The sequence below is a fragment of the Hydra viridissima genome, unplaced genomic scaffold, assembly GCF_058129835.1.
Source record: "Hydra viridissima isolate aposymbiotic clone 2 unplaced genomic scaffold, HvirCarnegie_v1 scaffold_16, whole genome shotgun sequence".
Lineage (NCBI taxonomy): Eukaryota > Metazoa > Cnidaria > Hydrozoa > Anthoathecata > Hydridae > Hydra > Hydra viridissima.
This window is the reverse complement of record NW_028324315.1, coordinates 1,433,642-1,449,495: the sequence shown is the minus strand read 5'-3', so window position 1 is coordinate 1,449,495 and position 15,854 is coordinate 1,433,642. Positions and strand designations below refer to the sequence as shown.

Here is a 15,854-nt window from a genome sequence, read left to right as displayed (position 1 = left end):
AATGTTGTGAATACCGTTTTTTAGACTTTTTGCGTAAGTAAAAACTTACGCAAAAACTTAAGTTTTTGCTTAGGCAAAGTTTGTGAATATGACTTTGCGTAACTTTGAACTTACGCCAAAACTTACGCAAATTTTTGACTTACGAAAGAGTTGTGAATAAGCACCCAGATTATTAGGCATAAAATAGAGAAAATTAAAAAAAAAATTGAACTAATTGCATATATTTATATCATTTTAACTGACAAAAATTTACAATAAAAGGTAATCAGGTTTTCTTTTTATAAATCGTATAAATGCGTCAATCGTAAATCTTAAAGAAAAAAAAAAAAAACCACATAAAAACTGAACATGGATTTACCTATTTATAGTAACCTATTTTGACATGGCAGTTAATATAAACATTTATCGAAAATGTAACTATAAAATCTGTTTCGAAGTGCAAAGGATTAACAATACTAAAATAAATTTTTTAAAAAAAAAAAAGTCAAATTAAGATATAAACTGCATTTTTAGCATAATGTTGGCTTTTAGTAAATAAATAAAAGCAGTAAGTTCCAATAATGAAACTACCTATTATTCATTTTTAACAATAGACACCAACGTGAAGGTAAGCCAAGCAGTCTATCAACACAAAACATCACAACAATAACACATAGCAATAGAATATTTACACCCTTGATCCTAATATCCAGCGAAAATAATAAACCAAATTAAAATATGAAAGGCAAACCTAGAAAACCAATTTAAAGTTAACTATATATTTATCTTTTTACTAAACATATAACTACATAAAAGTATATTTGTTTTTATGTTCAATATTAGTTATTCAATTACTTCAAATTTAGGACATGCAAACACCCTAGATTTAAAGATCAAGGTTGCATACTCTCATACACATTACGCTAAACATTAACAGACATTATTATGTGTTTTGAGAATAATTAAAAAAGGCTAGACAACACAACCTAGCTCCGAAGCAGTAACTCCGCCTGGCACTAAATGCTGCCAAGTCACAACTCTGCTATAAATACATTGCTTGGCTGGCAAGGTTATCAATCTTGCTCAACATAATGCCAAATCACACCACTTTGAAAACATGGAAACAACATAATTTAAACATATATACAGCTATAAACAAATATGGTTTCCTATAACACATTTGATTAATAATCTTTTCAATTTGATGAAGAGTAGCTTGTTCAGCTATTAGAAGTGGGACTGAGTGGTGAATGAAATCTTCCATCATAAAAAATTTGTATGTATTCCAGAGATGTAAAGAATTGTCAGGTTCACAAAAGGTCAAAATAATTGAAATCAATTGTCTAATTTTCTTCGGCATATGTGTTAAAACCGCCTCAAAAAGAGTATTCTGCCATTCAGTGTCATCTTGCAACAGACTTTTCAAAACACATGCTTCACGAAACGTTTCAAGGACAATACCATTAACAGTATGCACATCCTCCCAAGATGTTGCTCCTTTTGCTTGTAAAAGTAACAGTCTAAGAAAAAACAATACTCCAGTTTGATTAACTTTATACATTCTTACTATCACCTTATTACCACCCCTTTATCTAACCTTCCATTTACAATGTTTATCATCAAATATAAAGTGATAAGGAATGTCTACATACGAATAGCAATATGCTCTTTCATTTTCAGTATTTAACTTAAACCATGCCATTAGGTGCATATCACGCTGAGCTGCACGATCTAAAGCCATATGTTCTGCTCCTTCTCTAAAATACAACAATTGATTTTCAGGTAAATGTTTACCAAGTCACAGCACTTTAAAAACACGGAAAGAGCATAACATAAACATATGTACAAACTATAAGCACAATAAATGTGTTTAAATATGTATATAAGGTTAAATATATACTAAAATAAATAAATACCATATATACATATTTAAACACATTTTTAAAACAATTATGTAACACATATTAACACATACACAAACAGTAAAAAAACACTTTACATTATTATAAAAACACATTGATAAAACAACTATAAAGCGCTTATTACCACACACACATACATATGAAAAAAGCATATATGTAAACAATAAACGTGTGCAAACAAAAATTCTAAAAATGACGCAAGAAAATATAAAAAGATACAAAATATATATTTACAAACAATTCTCTTTACCTTCTTTTTTTTCTCATAAGAACTGTAATCTTCATAACAACATTTAACCTTTACATACAATAACATGTGACATGCCATATCAGTGTTGGCACAAAAGTTTAATTTATTTTTCTAAATTTTCTAAAGAAGAAAAAAAATAGTTAATAGCATCACAGAAATTTCAAAGTATTAATAACCCTTTTATGGAAATAGCATTAGTATAACTTTAAATAACATCCATTCCCCTATTTTCTTTCTAAAAAATAAAATAATCTATAATATAATTAGTACAGAAACGTTTAACGTTTAACGTTTAACGTCGTTTCGTCATTAGTTACTAGGCTTTGAATTAGTTACTAGCCTTTGAAAGAGCGCGTTTTTCAAATGCACGCGGCCATTGGAGAAAGATCTTTTGAGCGAGTTAAAACTTTTTTCCTTTTGGAATTTAATTATTAGTTTAGATATATTACATAAAGAATCATCTTAATCAATTATATATCATATTATAATTGAAGTAAGTATATGAAATAGTTATATATACATTTTTATCAGATAAAGTAGAAAGGATTTAAATTTTTATTAGATAAAGTAGAAAGGATCTAAAGAAGAAAGGATTTTAATTTTTTAAATCGTATAGATTTTGTTTGTTTTAGTTTTTCTTTTAGCAGTTTTATTTTTATTATTTTATTTTTTAGAAAGAAAATAGGGGAATGGATGTTATTTAAAGTTATACTAATGCTATTTCCATAAAAGGGTTATTAATACTTTGAAATTTCTGTGATGCTATTAACTATTTTTTTTCTTCTTTAGAAAATTTAGAAAAATAAATTAAACTTTTGTGCCAACACTGATATGGCATGTCACATGTTATTGTATGTAAAGGTTAAATGTTGTTATGAAGATTACAGTTCTTATGAGAAAAAAAAGAAGGTAAAGAGAATTGTTTGTAAATATATATTTTGTATCTTTTTATATTTTCTTGCGTCATTTTTAGAATTTTTGTTTGCACACGTTTATTGTTTACATATATGCTTTTTTCATATGTATGTGTGTGTGGTAATAAGCGCTTTATAGTTGTTTTATCAATGTGTTTTTATAATAATGTAAAGTGTTTTTTTACTGTTTGTGTATGTGTTAATATGTGTTACATAATTGTTTTAAAAATGTGTTTAAATATGTATATATGGTATTTATTTATTTTAGTATATATTTAACCTTATATACATATTTAAACACATTTATTGTGCTTATAGTTTGTACATATGTTTATGTTATGCTCTTTCCGTGTTTTTAAAGTGCTGTGACTTGGTAAACATTTACCTGAAAATCAATTGTTGTATTTTAGAGAAGGAGCAGAACATATGGCTTTAGATCGTGCAGCTCAGCGTGATATGCACCTAATGGCATGGTTTAAGTTAAATACTGAAAATGAAAGAGCATATTGCTATTCGTATGTAGACATTCCTTATCACTTTATATTTGATGATAAACATTGTAAATGGAAGGTTAGATAAAGGGGTGGTAATAAGGTGATAGTAAGAATGTATAAAGTTAATCAAACTGGAGTATTGTTTTTTCTTAGACTGTTACTTTTACAAGCAAAAGGAGCAACATCTTGGGAGGATGTGCATACTGTTAATGGTATTGTCCTTGAAACGTTTCGTGAAGCATGTGTTTTGAAAAGTCTGTTGCAAGATGACACTGAATGGCAGAATACTCTTTTTGAGGCGGTTTTAACACATATGCCGAAGAAAATTAGACAATTGATTTCAATTATTTTGACCTTTTGTGAACCTGACAATTCTTTACATCTCTGGAATACATACAAATTTTTTATGATGGAAGATTTCATTCACCACTCAGTCCCACTTCTAATAGCTGAACAAGCTACTCTTCATCAAATTGAAAAGATTATTAATCAAATGTGTTATAGGAAACCATATTTGTTTATAGCTGTATATATGTTTAAATTATGTTGTTTCCATGTTTTCAAAGTGGTGTGATTTGGCATTATGTTGAGCAAGATTGATAACCTTGCCAGCCAAGCAATGTATTTATAGCAGAGTTGTGACTTGGCAGCATTTAGTGCCAGGCGGAGTTACTGCTTCGGAGCTAGGTTGTGTTGTCTAGCCTTTTTTAATTATTCTCAAAACACATAATAATGTCTGTTAATGTTTAGCGTAATGTGTATGAGAGTATGCAACCTTGATCTTTAAATCTAGGGTGTTTGCATGTCCTAAATTTGAAGTAATTGAATAACTAATATTGAACATAAAAACAAATATACTTTTATGTAGTTATATGTTTAGTAAAAAGATAAATATATAGTTAACTTTAAATTGGTTTTCTAGGTTTGCCTTTCATATTTTAATTTGGTTTATTATTTTCGCTGGATATTAGGATCAAGGGTGTAAATATTCTATTGCTATGTGTTATTGTTGTGATGTTTTGTGTTGATAGACTGCTTGGCTTACCTTCACGTTGGTGTCTATTGTTAAAAATGAATAATAGGTAGTTTCATTATTGGAACTTACTGCTTTTATTTATTTACTAAAAGCCAACATTATGCTAAAAATGCAGTTTATATCTTAATTTGACTTTTTTTTTTTTAAAAAATTTATTTTAGTATTGTTAATCCTTTGCACTTCGAAACAGATTTTATAGTTACATTTTCGATAAATGTTTATATTAACTGCCATGTCAAAATAGGTTACTATAAATAGGTAAATCCATGTTCAGTTTTTATGTGGTTTTTTTTTTTTTTCTTTAAGATTTACGATTGACGCATTTATACGATTTATAAAAAGAAAACCTGATTACCTTTTATTGTAAATTTTTGTCAGTTAAAATGATATAAATATATGCAATTAGTTCAATTTTTTTTTTAATTTTCTCTATTTTATGCCTAATAATCTGGGTGCTTATTCACAACTCTTTCGTAAGTCAAAAATTTGCGTAAGTTTTGGCGTAAGTTCAAAGTTACGCAAAGTCATATTCACAAACTTTGCCTAAGCAAAAACTTAAGTTTTTGCGTAAGTTTTTACTTACGCAAAAAGTCTAAAAAACGGTATTCACAACATTTTCCTAAAAAGTGCTCAGCGAAGTTTACGCAAGAAAAGTTACGTCTGCTATTTTCTGACTTACGTTTGGCGTAACTTTAAATCATCTAATATTAAAAAATGGCGTTTTAATTATTGTAAAAGATTTCAGATTTTGTTTGTAACTGCCAATAAATTATATACTTATATTAATATTATACTGCTATACGTAAGTTATTTACTTAAAAAATACAGCTATAACCTTTTTTTTAACAACAACAACAACAATAGAAATATAATATATTGCTATTGTTGTTGTAAAAAAAAAGGTTATAGTTGTATTATTTAAGAAATAACTTAACGTATGTTAATATATGGAAAATATATTATTATATTTACCAAAAATATAGAAGTACTACATAAGCTTGTTTTAAGGTGAAAAAAATATATACATAACATTTTATATAATGGATGGTTCACTCTAAATTGAACCATCTATTATCTAAATTGAACCATCTATTCTCGTTATACAGCTTGACCAAAAGTCCTATCTGCTCAAGCGTCCAATTTTCAGCTCTTTTTTTAGAATCTTTCGTGATTTCTGACACTAGAGTAAATAATTTCTCAAAAAATTTTAGCATCAACATATTTATCATAATGCCATAATAAAATAAATAAATAAAACGCCATACATAAATTAAAGCACTAAACTACTTTTTTGTACCATTTAATATAAATTTATACTACTATTAATATTAAAAATGATTAGTAAAATATTTAGTAGAAAAAAAGAGTTAATAAAAATAAAAACCTACTTCTAAGCAGCAATATTTATTTATTACTTATGCTACTTTGAAGAACTTTATTTTGTTAACAAAAATACGTATAATAAATAAAATATAATAAATAAGTCTGCAGATATTTTATAGTAATCAGTAAAGGCATTAAAAATTAATATGTACATTTATAATTTTTAATTATTTCCTTATTAGATCATTTGCTGAGTAAATAGTATACTATTTTAATTTAATTAATCAAGAAATTAGTTAAAGAAACATTTAAAATTTAAATTAAGTACGTGTATTTCCCCAAATAAGGAAGAAATTACTAGAAACATCTCTCTCTCAATCGTTCATTCTCCTTAATTCTCCATCTCATCTTCACTTCCTTTTTTGGGAAAATATACGTTCTTAGTTATATATAATTTATATATAACGTTCTTAGGTATAAATAATTATATAATAACTTAGTTATTATATAATTATATATAAGACACACATGCAGATATAAATATATATAAATATATATATATATATATATATATATATATATATATATATATATATATATATATATATATATATATATATATATATATGTATGTATATATATATTAATATATAAATATATATGTATATATATGTATTTATATATATATATATATATATATATATATATATATATATATATATATATATATATATATACATATATATATATATATAAATACATATATATATATATATATATATATATATATATATATATATATATATATATATATAATATTTTTAGTAGATACCTATCAAAACAAAAGAATTTAGTAATACTAACTACTTATTCTATACAACTAGTTTTTAAATATTTGCGTAAGTTTTTGCGTAAGTTTTGCGTAACTCATGCGCAACCTTAACTTTACGCAAACGCTACGAAAAAGTTGTGAATACCAAATAGTTACGCAAAAAATAGTTTGCGTAAGTTTTTCATAACTTTTGCTCAGCTACGCAAGAGTTACGGAAAAGTTGTGAATAAGCACCCTGTTGTAAGTAACTTAGGGGATCTTTTTAAACGGGGGGTGAGTATTGTAGTTTTGCTCATTTGTCAAATATCGAGTTACTTAAATTTTATAAGGTGTTTAACTAATTAATTAGCTTAATTTTGAGGAAAGATAAATTCTTATATATGTTAAATTCTTAAATCATTGTTTCACATTTTATTATTCTGGTAAAAGGTCTTCATCAAAAATTTGATTACTCTTAATAAAAATAACTCTATTCTCCTGACCACCATTAATGCCAAAACGGGGAAGGGAGGTCCTTTATTAGTGTCAAAACATTTAAGAGAATTAAATTTCGAGTAGCAAAAGGAATTTTCAGTAAATTGTAGCAAATTACCGTTTGCTAAAAACTGTTGAAACAAAGAGGCCATATATAAAAATGGTCAGATTTGTGCCATAAATAGTAATGGTCAAATGTTCAGTTATTTTTAATAAATTTATTTAGTTGTGTGCATTTAACGTTTTAAAGACAATTTCCTTTTTTAAAGAAACATGTATCAAGGGGATACCAAAAAATTAATAACTTATGTATAATTAACGTTCGCTTTATACTACTGTTATTAATTAAAGTTCATGTTATAAAAAAATATAACAAAAAGTTAGCTTTTTTCGTCAATTTAAAGCATGATGAAGTGTTATTATTTTCTGTCAGTAACTAAAAACGTATTGTTTTGAACTTAGTAAAGTCGAGGAAAATGGTTCTGCCTTACACTGATTTGACATGTCAGTTTTAAATTTCTCAAATAATGTTAAGTAATTGGTAAATTATTTTACCTCCGCATACTTTTTATTTTAATTTTACAGATGGTTTAATTTTTTAAATTTGAAGGCGTTTTTCTAAAAGGGTATTAGTAATGGTTTCGCAACTTTAAATTGTGGAAAACAGCCACCATAAATTAACAGACCGACCATAACCCGTATTACGGGTTGCTTATTGCTAGTAAAAATAAAACTGCTAAAAGAAAAACTAAAACAAACAAAATCTATACGGTTTAAAAAATTAAAATCCTTTCTTCTTTAGATCCTTTCTACTTTATCTAATAAAAATTTAAATCCTTTTTACTTTATCTGATAAAAATGTATATATAACTATTTCATATACTTACTTCAATTATAATATGATATATAATTGATTAAGATGATTCTTTATGTAATATATCTAAACTAATAATTAAGTTCCAAAAGGAAAAAAGTTTTAACTCGCTCAAAAGATCTTTCTCCAATGGCCGCGTGCATATGAAGAACGCGCTCTTTCAAAGCCTAGTAACTAATTCAAAGCCTAGTAACTAATGACGAAACGACGTTAAACGTTAAACGTTAAACGTTTCTGCACTAATTATATTATAGATGGTTAGGGATGCTTGTATTTAATTATCGAGGTATGAAATATTCTTTCACTTGGTTTTTTTGTACAAACAAAAACGTTCATCAAAGTTTTAATGTTGTATATATATTATATATATATATATATATATATATATATATATATATATATATATATATATATATATATATATATATATATATATTCTTGTTGCTTTTATTTTTCCTTTTTCCTCCCAGTTTTTAATGTTGTCGAGATATTTAAATTTAAAACAAATATTTTTAATAGAAAAACTTTTGACGAAAAATCGTTTAAATCTCCCTAAAATGAGTATAAATTCTAGTGTTTTTTTTACCATCTAGCAAAATTATTTCATCGCCGCTTTTAAACTTATACTTTAATAACAAATTCAAAGCTGTTGGTTTTTTTAATTGAAATCTTTTCTTCTTCATCATCGTCATTTGTCTTCTTCATATTCATATTTTAGTTTTTATTCGTCTTATTCATCTTCATCTTTATCTTTTTCATCTACTTCTTTATCTTTTTTACCTTCTTTTTATCATCATCTTTATCTTCATCTCCATCATCTTCATCTTCATGATCTTCATTTTCTTCATCTTCATCTTCATCTCCACCATCATCATCTTCATCTTCATCGTCATCTTCATCTTCATCGTCATCTTCATCTTCAACTTCATCATCATCTTCATCATCACCCTCATCATCATCTTCATCTTCATTATCATCTCCATCATCATCTTCAGCATCATCTTCATCATTATCTTCATCTTCATTATCTTCTCCTATAAATAATAATATCAATAACAAAAACAAAAATGTTAACAATAGCAACAATAATGATGACAATTATAATAATAATAACAACAACAAAAAAAAAGATAACAACAATAACAACAATTTGATTTAAAAATGATAATAATAAAGGAATTATGATATATGTTGCGTTTTATAAAATTATAATAAAAATGCCACCGAATTAATAATAATTTTTTATATTCTTAAACTATTCTGAAGTTTACTTTTTTATTTTTTACAATTTTGTCATTAAGAATCAACTTTGTTGCAAATTTGTAAGATTATCAAATCAACTAAACCAGAACAATTCTTCTATTCAGTAAATACATGCAATATAGCAGTATTTTTTTAAGTTGCTTTTCAGGCAAACTAAAGATTTGAATTTGGCAAATTAAAACAAGAAATGCACAATTAATCTCAGGTTGGAGATACGGTACAGAAATATTACTAAGAAATTAATAAAAACTGGTGAAGATTTTTGTTCAAAGAAGGAATCCAACTAGAACTATGGAAACATAAAAAGATTTCTTTGAAGAGTCTAAGTATCTTGCTAGAGCATTATTATTTTGACCTGCACAACTATTAGTATAAATAATTTTGCAAATGACATCAGCTGCTCTCTAAAATTTTTTTAGCAGTTTGCTGCAAATCTATTTAAGCGCACACTGCTCAGCGCAGTATGTGGTGCACATTGCAGGAAAAACGATACTTATTTGTCAGTAAATATCACGAGTTTAATTCAGTGGTATTAGATTTCCATGGAAATTGGTTTACAAGCCCTGAAATCTTGGTAAAAAACCTCCGAATTGCATCTTTTTGACAGTTAAACGCTAAAAAAAACATTTTTTACATTCCCCATAAAAATGATATCTTAAAAGTAATGTTTGCGTAGTTATAAGAATATCTACAGTGCGAGAATCTTTAGGTATTACGAAGAATTTACCTTCTCGTGCTTTCATTACGAGATCTTGGAAGAATAGTTATTAATTTATTGAAATTTGATTCTAGGATCTAAATCTGTAAATGAAAACTTCTTATTTTCTCTGAAACAAAAGTTTGCTTTCCAACTTTTCCCTATTATTCTAATAAGATAATCTATGAAACGAAGATAAATAGAGAACGCTCTGAGATTAAGCAGTTTTTTCATTCAACACTCCCAACAAAGATTATTTGGAGTAAAGAAATTTTATTGAAGTTTTTTAAATAGTTTTCGCAGAGACAGAAGAGTGTATGACTCACAAAAATTTTGTTTATTTCATAATTTTACTAATTGTGAATGGTCATTGGAATGAAAATCACAACTTTTTTAAAGTAAGTGCTTTTAAATTTGCCTGAGTAAAGAATACATTTCGTTTGTTAGGTAGATAAAATGGTGAGGTCAGTTGCATCATTTGCATTAAGTATTTTATTTGAATTCAAAAAAAAATTTTTTGACACATTTTGAAAAAAAAATATTTCTTGCCATGTTTAAAAAAAGGAGAAACAGTAAGTTGAACCAAAATGTAAGGAGGATGACGTAATTTAACATGTTTATCATATTTTCTTCTTATTGTATAAAAATAAGGCCAGGATTGTGTCGCGAAACAGAACAAAGTCCTTATTTACAGAAATAAGAAGCTGAATATAGCTTTAGTTAAAATATTCGAAAAAACTCCTGGCCTGCAATAGACCTTTCATATATTATGGGTTATTTCAATACTTACTGATATAAAACAAAAAGAATTTCCTGTTATAAATTCTCTAAATTTTTCGCATTAATATTAAACTGTCCGAGATAATGAGAATTAGAAGCGACAATCAAACAAAAAAGAAACAGCAAACACGGAGGAGAACGGCCTCGCCTACACAATTCATTACCGAAAATAGATTAATGAAAAAAAATGTTCTATATCAAACCGAGAAATTAATTTAGTTTCTTACGAGTCTTGAGAAAAAAAATAGAGTTAAATTATAATAATAAAATAAATCAAAATAAAAAAATGATTTAAAAAAAAAATTTTTTTTAAACCTTTACGTACCTTCGATCGAGCTTCTTTCTCCAATATAATTCTCAATTTCTTTTAATATCTTCTTCATGTTTTTTTTCTTATTTTCATAAAGTGGATAGTATATCTTCCCTGAAATGATAAGAGCTAAGTTGGAATCAGGTGGAGGATCATAATTTTTAACCTTGATTGGTATGATCTTTTTTCTGCAGGTGCTTGCATGTGTGTACTCCATCTTACAGTTATGTGATTCCTGGTATTCTTTTGAAATAAGTAACAATATATTTGAGAGTTTGCGATACCTTTTGCCATTTCGCTTTCTAATTGACCACTCATGTTCTTTTTATCAATCCAAACTTTATAGCCGTTTTTAGTTAAAACTTTATATAGATACTCAGCGATTTTTTTACCCGTTTTCCAATTATACGACACCATTACGTCCCATTTTTCGTTTTCTGCAGTCATTTTTGAGTTGTCAAAGTATGAGAACCTATGCTTTAACTCTCAACGTAATAGTTTAAATCTATAGAAAATATGAAAAGTCTTTATACGTTAATGACGTTGTTACCAACTCTATGGATTTTAATTGGTTAAACAAAGCCCACAATGCAATTTTAAAAGTTTAAAACTAAATACAAAACATAAATCAGAAACAACGCCCTAATATTGCGAGACATTTTATCAACTTGCAAAACATGTTTTATTATCTTAATCTTATCTAAATTTAACTATGTTTTAAACTTTTGTGTTAATTCAAACTTAATTTGATTAGTCAAAATGTATATTATCATGAAGAGGGTTGTAAAAATTTGGTACATACTGTTTGACGTATTAGTTTGACTTAAAGGTTTTTAAATGCGCATCTCAAATTGTAATGAGTTTATTCGAAATTCAGGTTCTTTCTTTTCGCTGAGAGTATTAAAAGTCAATTTCACAGAAATTCGAGATGTTTTTTTAATAATGAAGCTTAATCAAGATAACAGGATTGCACTACTAATGTCCGGCTTTAAACTATGTGCAAGTACTTCAACTTAAGTCGCAAAGGCTGTTCACAGACTACTCTATATTGGTCTATTGTATTTATATGGAACTACACGTCAAAAATTTGAAACTCATGTGCTACAAAATCTGCACATGAGTTTCAAATTTTTAGTTTGACTTTGATTTTTTGAATGGGCATCCCAAAGTTTTTTTTTCTTTTTTTTTTTGATAAAGCTGTAGGACCGCTAACTTTTTAAATTGACTGTGTATAATGCTCTCAAAAATGAAAATTATAGGAGAACGGCTGGAAAGCAAACACATGTGTGTAATACTCTTAAAAAATAGAACAAAAAGTTTCATTTTACGAAGCAACAAGCAAAATAATTTAAATAAAAAGAATCGTAAATTCAATGTAAAAATTCTCTTGAATGAAGTATTCCCTACTGAGTATTCAAAGATTCCGTTTTAAAATATTCTGAATTTTTTTCTTTATTACAAAACGTGCAATGCAAGGTAATAGTAGCATTGACGAACTTAAACGTGCAATCAAGGTAATAGTAGCATTGACGAACTTAAAACTTTGATAGCAATATGATTTAATGCGATTAAAAAGCTTTCAAGGTAGAACTGATTAAAATATTTTTCTTTCTTAATTTGGTCTTAATACTTGTCATTTTCAGTTTTATTTCAAGCTTTATTAAAAACTTGAGATGATCTCTCAAAATATAGAATTAATCCACTAAACAAATTTTTAATTTGAACTTTTTTGCCTGATATATAAAAAATATATTTTCGTTTCTCATTTTTTCTTCTTCACTCAGATATTACTTTTTTTTAAAAAAAGTTTTATTTGAAAGAAGGTGTAAAATTATACATAATAGAAAGCTATTTTTATCCTTATCTCATTACGATAACAAAATCAAATCGGCTATTTTTATGCACTAAGATATCTGAATTACCATAAAATTTTCAAGCGTATTTGTTTATATCGTAACCAGACATACAACCAGACAGCTTAATTTGGTTGTGGCTGTAATTTCACGGATTAAATTGAAATAAAAGATCTATTTGCTAAAAAAAAATTTATTCGCGTAAAAATTAAATAAGGATATTATTTTTTTAAAGGGTATTGTAGTTTCGTATTTATGTATTGTTGTATGTGTGTTAACTTTTCACTTGATTTAATTTTATCAATCTCTAATATTATTATGATACAGATCAATTAGTAAAGAGATATCTTTAAAAGTAGTTTATCTTGTAAGGATAAGTTAATTACAAAGATTGAGCAATGCGTATGAATATCATTCATAGCGGTTTTTTTAATTCGACCAAAATATCTGAACATTGAACCTAATTTGCTGTATCATATTAGCTGTATGTAGTACCACTTCATTAATGTTTCCTTTTTCTCATTATAGTGTGAGGCGGGTCTTTTTTGTGTATGATTATATTTGTGTATAAGGGTAAGGGGTTTTCTTTTAGGAATGGGATGAGGTTTAGTGGTTTGTATTTTAGGAGGATAGGGGTATGGATGTTGGGATGCCTCTTTTGGTTCTGTGTAATGGTAGCACTCCGACTTGTGCTATAATGCGTACTTACTTTTCTTGGCGCGTGATATATTTCTTTATGATTAACAAATCTTTTCCGTTATTAACAAATAATATATTCTCCACTTTAAACTATATAAAAAAAACTGTTTCTTACTAATTCTTCTGTTCCTTCTTTTATCGTTTATCATGTAACCAACTATAAATTTCCCTACCCTAAATGCCCACCCATATATCCCTTATGTCTATAATTTGTCTTCCTTTATTTAAACAATTTTCGTAACTTTCTCAAAGCCTTCTCGTAACCTATCTCTTAGGTTCTTTCTCCTCTTCTCTCCACTTCTTCCCTTTCGCTGCTCCTCCAACTCCCCTCTTTTTAACTCCTTCTTTAACTCCCCCGTTTAACTCCCTCTTTTCTCTTCGAGTTTCTCGTTTTTATATTTGTTGTTTTGTTTTTGGGCGTTGGCGTCTTTTCATTTTCGTTAGGTAGCGTGTAAAATATTAATGGTTGATTTCGGGTGTTTTGATTGTTGTGAATAGCATCTTGGTTAGTTAGGTTTAGCTTCCTCACATAGCTTCATTATTCGATAAAAATCGTCCCTTGATTTTTCTTTTAGCTCGGTGGAAAAAGGGGAAGGGTGGGGTAATAGTATTGTGTGTTCTTTCTTAACGACACATTAGTGGTGAGTTGACGTTAGCGTAGGACAGTGGGAAGGTATTGGGTTGTTTGGAAAATGGGAGTACGGTGAAAAGTAATTATCGATTGTCTTTGTTTACATAATGTTTTCTCGGTTTGGGAAAGGAATTTATTAAGGATACTTTCTTTTGGTTCACTTGGTAGGTATGCGATTTGAAAGTGTTACGAGACGGCCGTTTGTAACGAAAAACGTTGTTCACGAAGTTGAAGTTTTCATTCAGGCTCGCAATAGTTTAACTGACTTCCTCTTTCTTTTGTAAACCTTCTTTAGCCATTGTAGGTTACGTTTAAATATTAAAACCCAATTATAAATTATATACAATTATAGACTTGCCGCATCAGTCTTTATAAAACTAATAAAGCATTCACATAAACATAAAAAATGAAAAAAAATTTTAAATGTCACATCAAAACAAATCGCTATTTAAAAGTGTAACACCAAAATAAAAAGTATATACTAAATCAATAGCTCGGGCTTATACCAAAAAAAATGTGCCCTGTGAAATTACTCAATTAATATTAAAATTTTTTTTTTTTTTTTTTTTTTTTTTTTTTTTTTTTTGTTGTTTTTGTTGTTGTGAAGAATAAGGCCATTATCTAATTGGATAATTCCATCTTGGCTATCAAGTGATTGTTGGATCGCCCCACCAGCTTGTAAACTTGAAATTAAAACGTATTCGCCTGCTTGTTGTATGGTATGCATTCCGAGGGAATGCATTTCTTCGTAGTCATGGTGAGGGTCTTCCCACACAATAACTTTTAAGGAGTTCTTGATGTAGCAAATTCCTGCTTTGAAAGTTTGATCTATGGTTGAGGGGCATTCTGTGTCAGTGACATGTTGTTCAATGTGGCTTGAATTACCTACTAATTGGGCGGGAAATCGGCGAATTTCAAACAGATCTTGGGTTAGTATATTTGTCTTAAATATTTGGCATTTGTATTCCTCAGAAATTTTATTTTTCCATTGACCTTCTTCAATTTCAAAAATTAACGGTTGTTCAATATTTACGATTTCGGTTGGAGTGGGTAGATCGTCTTTTATTTTGTTGTTGTTATTGTACAATGCGTGAAAAATGTGTCTTACACTTTCGATCGGCGAATGTTCTCTTATCTTTATTAATGAAGTTTTAAGAATTTGGTTATACACCATGGCAAGGCAAAGCTCATGTGGGACTCGTATTTCATCATCTTTACGAGATCTAATACTAGAAACGAATATATTTTCATGATTACATGTTAAAGTTACTTTATAATGGGTACAAAGGTAGATAGGAAACTTAGAAACGGTTGGGGAGTGACGAAACACCTCCGCGGTATAAGTTTTTAATTCGTAATCTTCTTTGTTCATTTGATGTTCGCAGTTTTTTATTGTGGGGTATTCGTAAATTCCCATAGGCGTGGTTTTAGCGCAGTCATATACCGGCCCAATGTCAATACTTAGAATATGTGGAGCTATTAATGTGAAAAACACGAATATTTGCGTTAGTAAATAATTAACA

The 15,854-nt window shown here is 27.8% G+C and overlaps 3 protein-coding genes across 3 annotated transcripts; 1 reads left to right on the top strand and 2 right to left on the bottom strand.

The window, feature by feature from the left end:
* Nucleotides 1–205: 205 nt before the first annotated feature.
* Nucleotides 206–2,343, bottom strand: LOC149877247 (uncharacterized). Its single transcript, XM_090073453.1, has 3 exons — nt 2,152–2,343; nt 1,632–1,736; nt 206–1,499 (listed from the first exon to the last, which is right to left on the bottom strand). Exons 1-3 carry the CDS (start codon nt 2,184–2,186, stop codon nt 1,079–1,081), a joined length of 561 nt encoding a protein of 186 aa, XP_089929579.1. The 5' UTR covers nt 2,187–2,343; the 3' UTR covers nt 206–1,078.
* A 178-nt stretch (nt 2,344–2,521) lies between these two features.
* LOC149877246 (uncharacterized) lies at nt 2,522–5,006 on the top strand. The gene is made up of 4 exons (XM_090073456.1): nt 2,522–2,644; nt 2,826–3,060; nt 3,476–3,580; nt 3,713–5,006. Exons 2-4 carry the CDS (start codon nt 3,026–3,028, stop codon nt 4,131–4,133), a joined length of 561 nt encoding a protein of 186 aa, XP_089929582.1. The 5' UTR covers nt 2,522–2,644; nt 2,826–3,025; the 3' UTR covers nt 4,134–5,006.
* Nucleotides 5,007–8,847: 3,841 nt separating this feature from the next.
* Nucleotides 8,848–11,670, bottom strand: LOC149877245 (uncharacterized). The gene is made up of 2 exons (XM_090074330.1): nt 11,164–11,670; nt 8,848–9,132 (listed from the first exon to the last, which is right to left on the bottom strand). Exons 1-2 carry the CDS (start codon nt 11,363–11,365, stop codon nt 8,858–8,860), a joined length of 477 nt encoding a protein of 158 aa, XP_089930456.1. The 5' UTR covers nt 11,366–11,670; the 3' UTR covers nt 8,848–8,857.
* Nucleotides 11,671–15,854: the final 4,184 nt, after the last annotated feature.

Bases quoted from the DNA above. Each gene is read 5' to 3' on its own strand.
- LOC149877247 (XM_090073453.1), bottom strand. From the start codon at position 2,186: ATGAAGATTACAGTTCTTATGAGAAAAAAAAGAAG. The intron at 1,737-2,151 runs GTAAAGAGAATT...GTTGTATTTTAG, and splicing joins CTTATGAGAAAAAAAAGAAG to AGAAGGAGCAGAACATATGG. The intron at 1,500-1,631 runs GTATGTAGACAT...GTTTTTTCTTAG, and splicing joins GAAAGAGCATATTGCTATTC to ACTGTTACTTTTACAAGCAA.
- LOC149877246 (XM_090073456.1), top strand. From the start codon at position 3,026: ATGAAGATTACAGTTCTTATGAGAAAAAAAAGAAG. The intron at 3,061-3,475 runs GTAAAGAGAATT...GTTGTATTTTAG, and splicing joins CTTATGAGAAAAAAAAGAAG to AGAAGGAGCAGAACATATGG. The intron at 3,581-3,712 runs GTATGTAGACAT...GTTTTTTCTTAG, and splicing joins GAAAGAGCATATTGCTATTC to ACTGTTACTTTTACAAGCAA.
- LOC149877245 (XM_090074330.1), bottom strand. From the start codon at position 11,365: ATGGAGTACACACATGCAAGCACCTGCAGAAAAAAGATCATACCAATC. The intron at 9,133-11,163 runs GTACGTAAAGGT...TATTATTTATAG, and splicing joins AGAAAGAAGCTCGATCGAAG to GAGAAGATAATGAAGATGAA.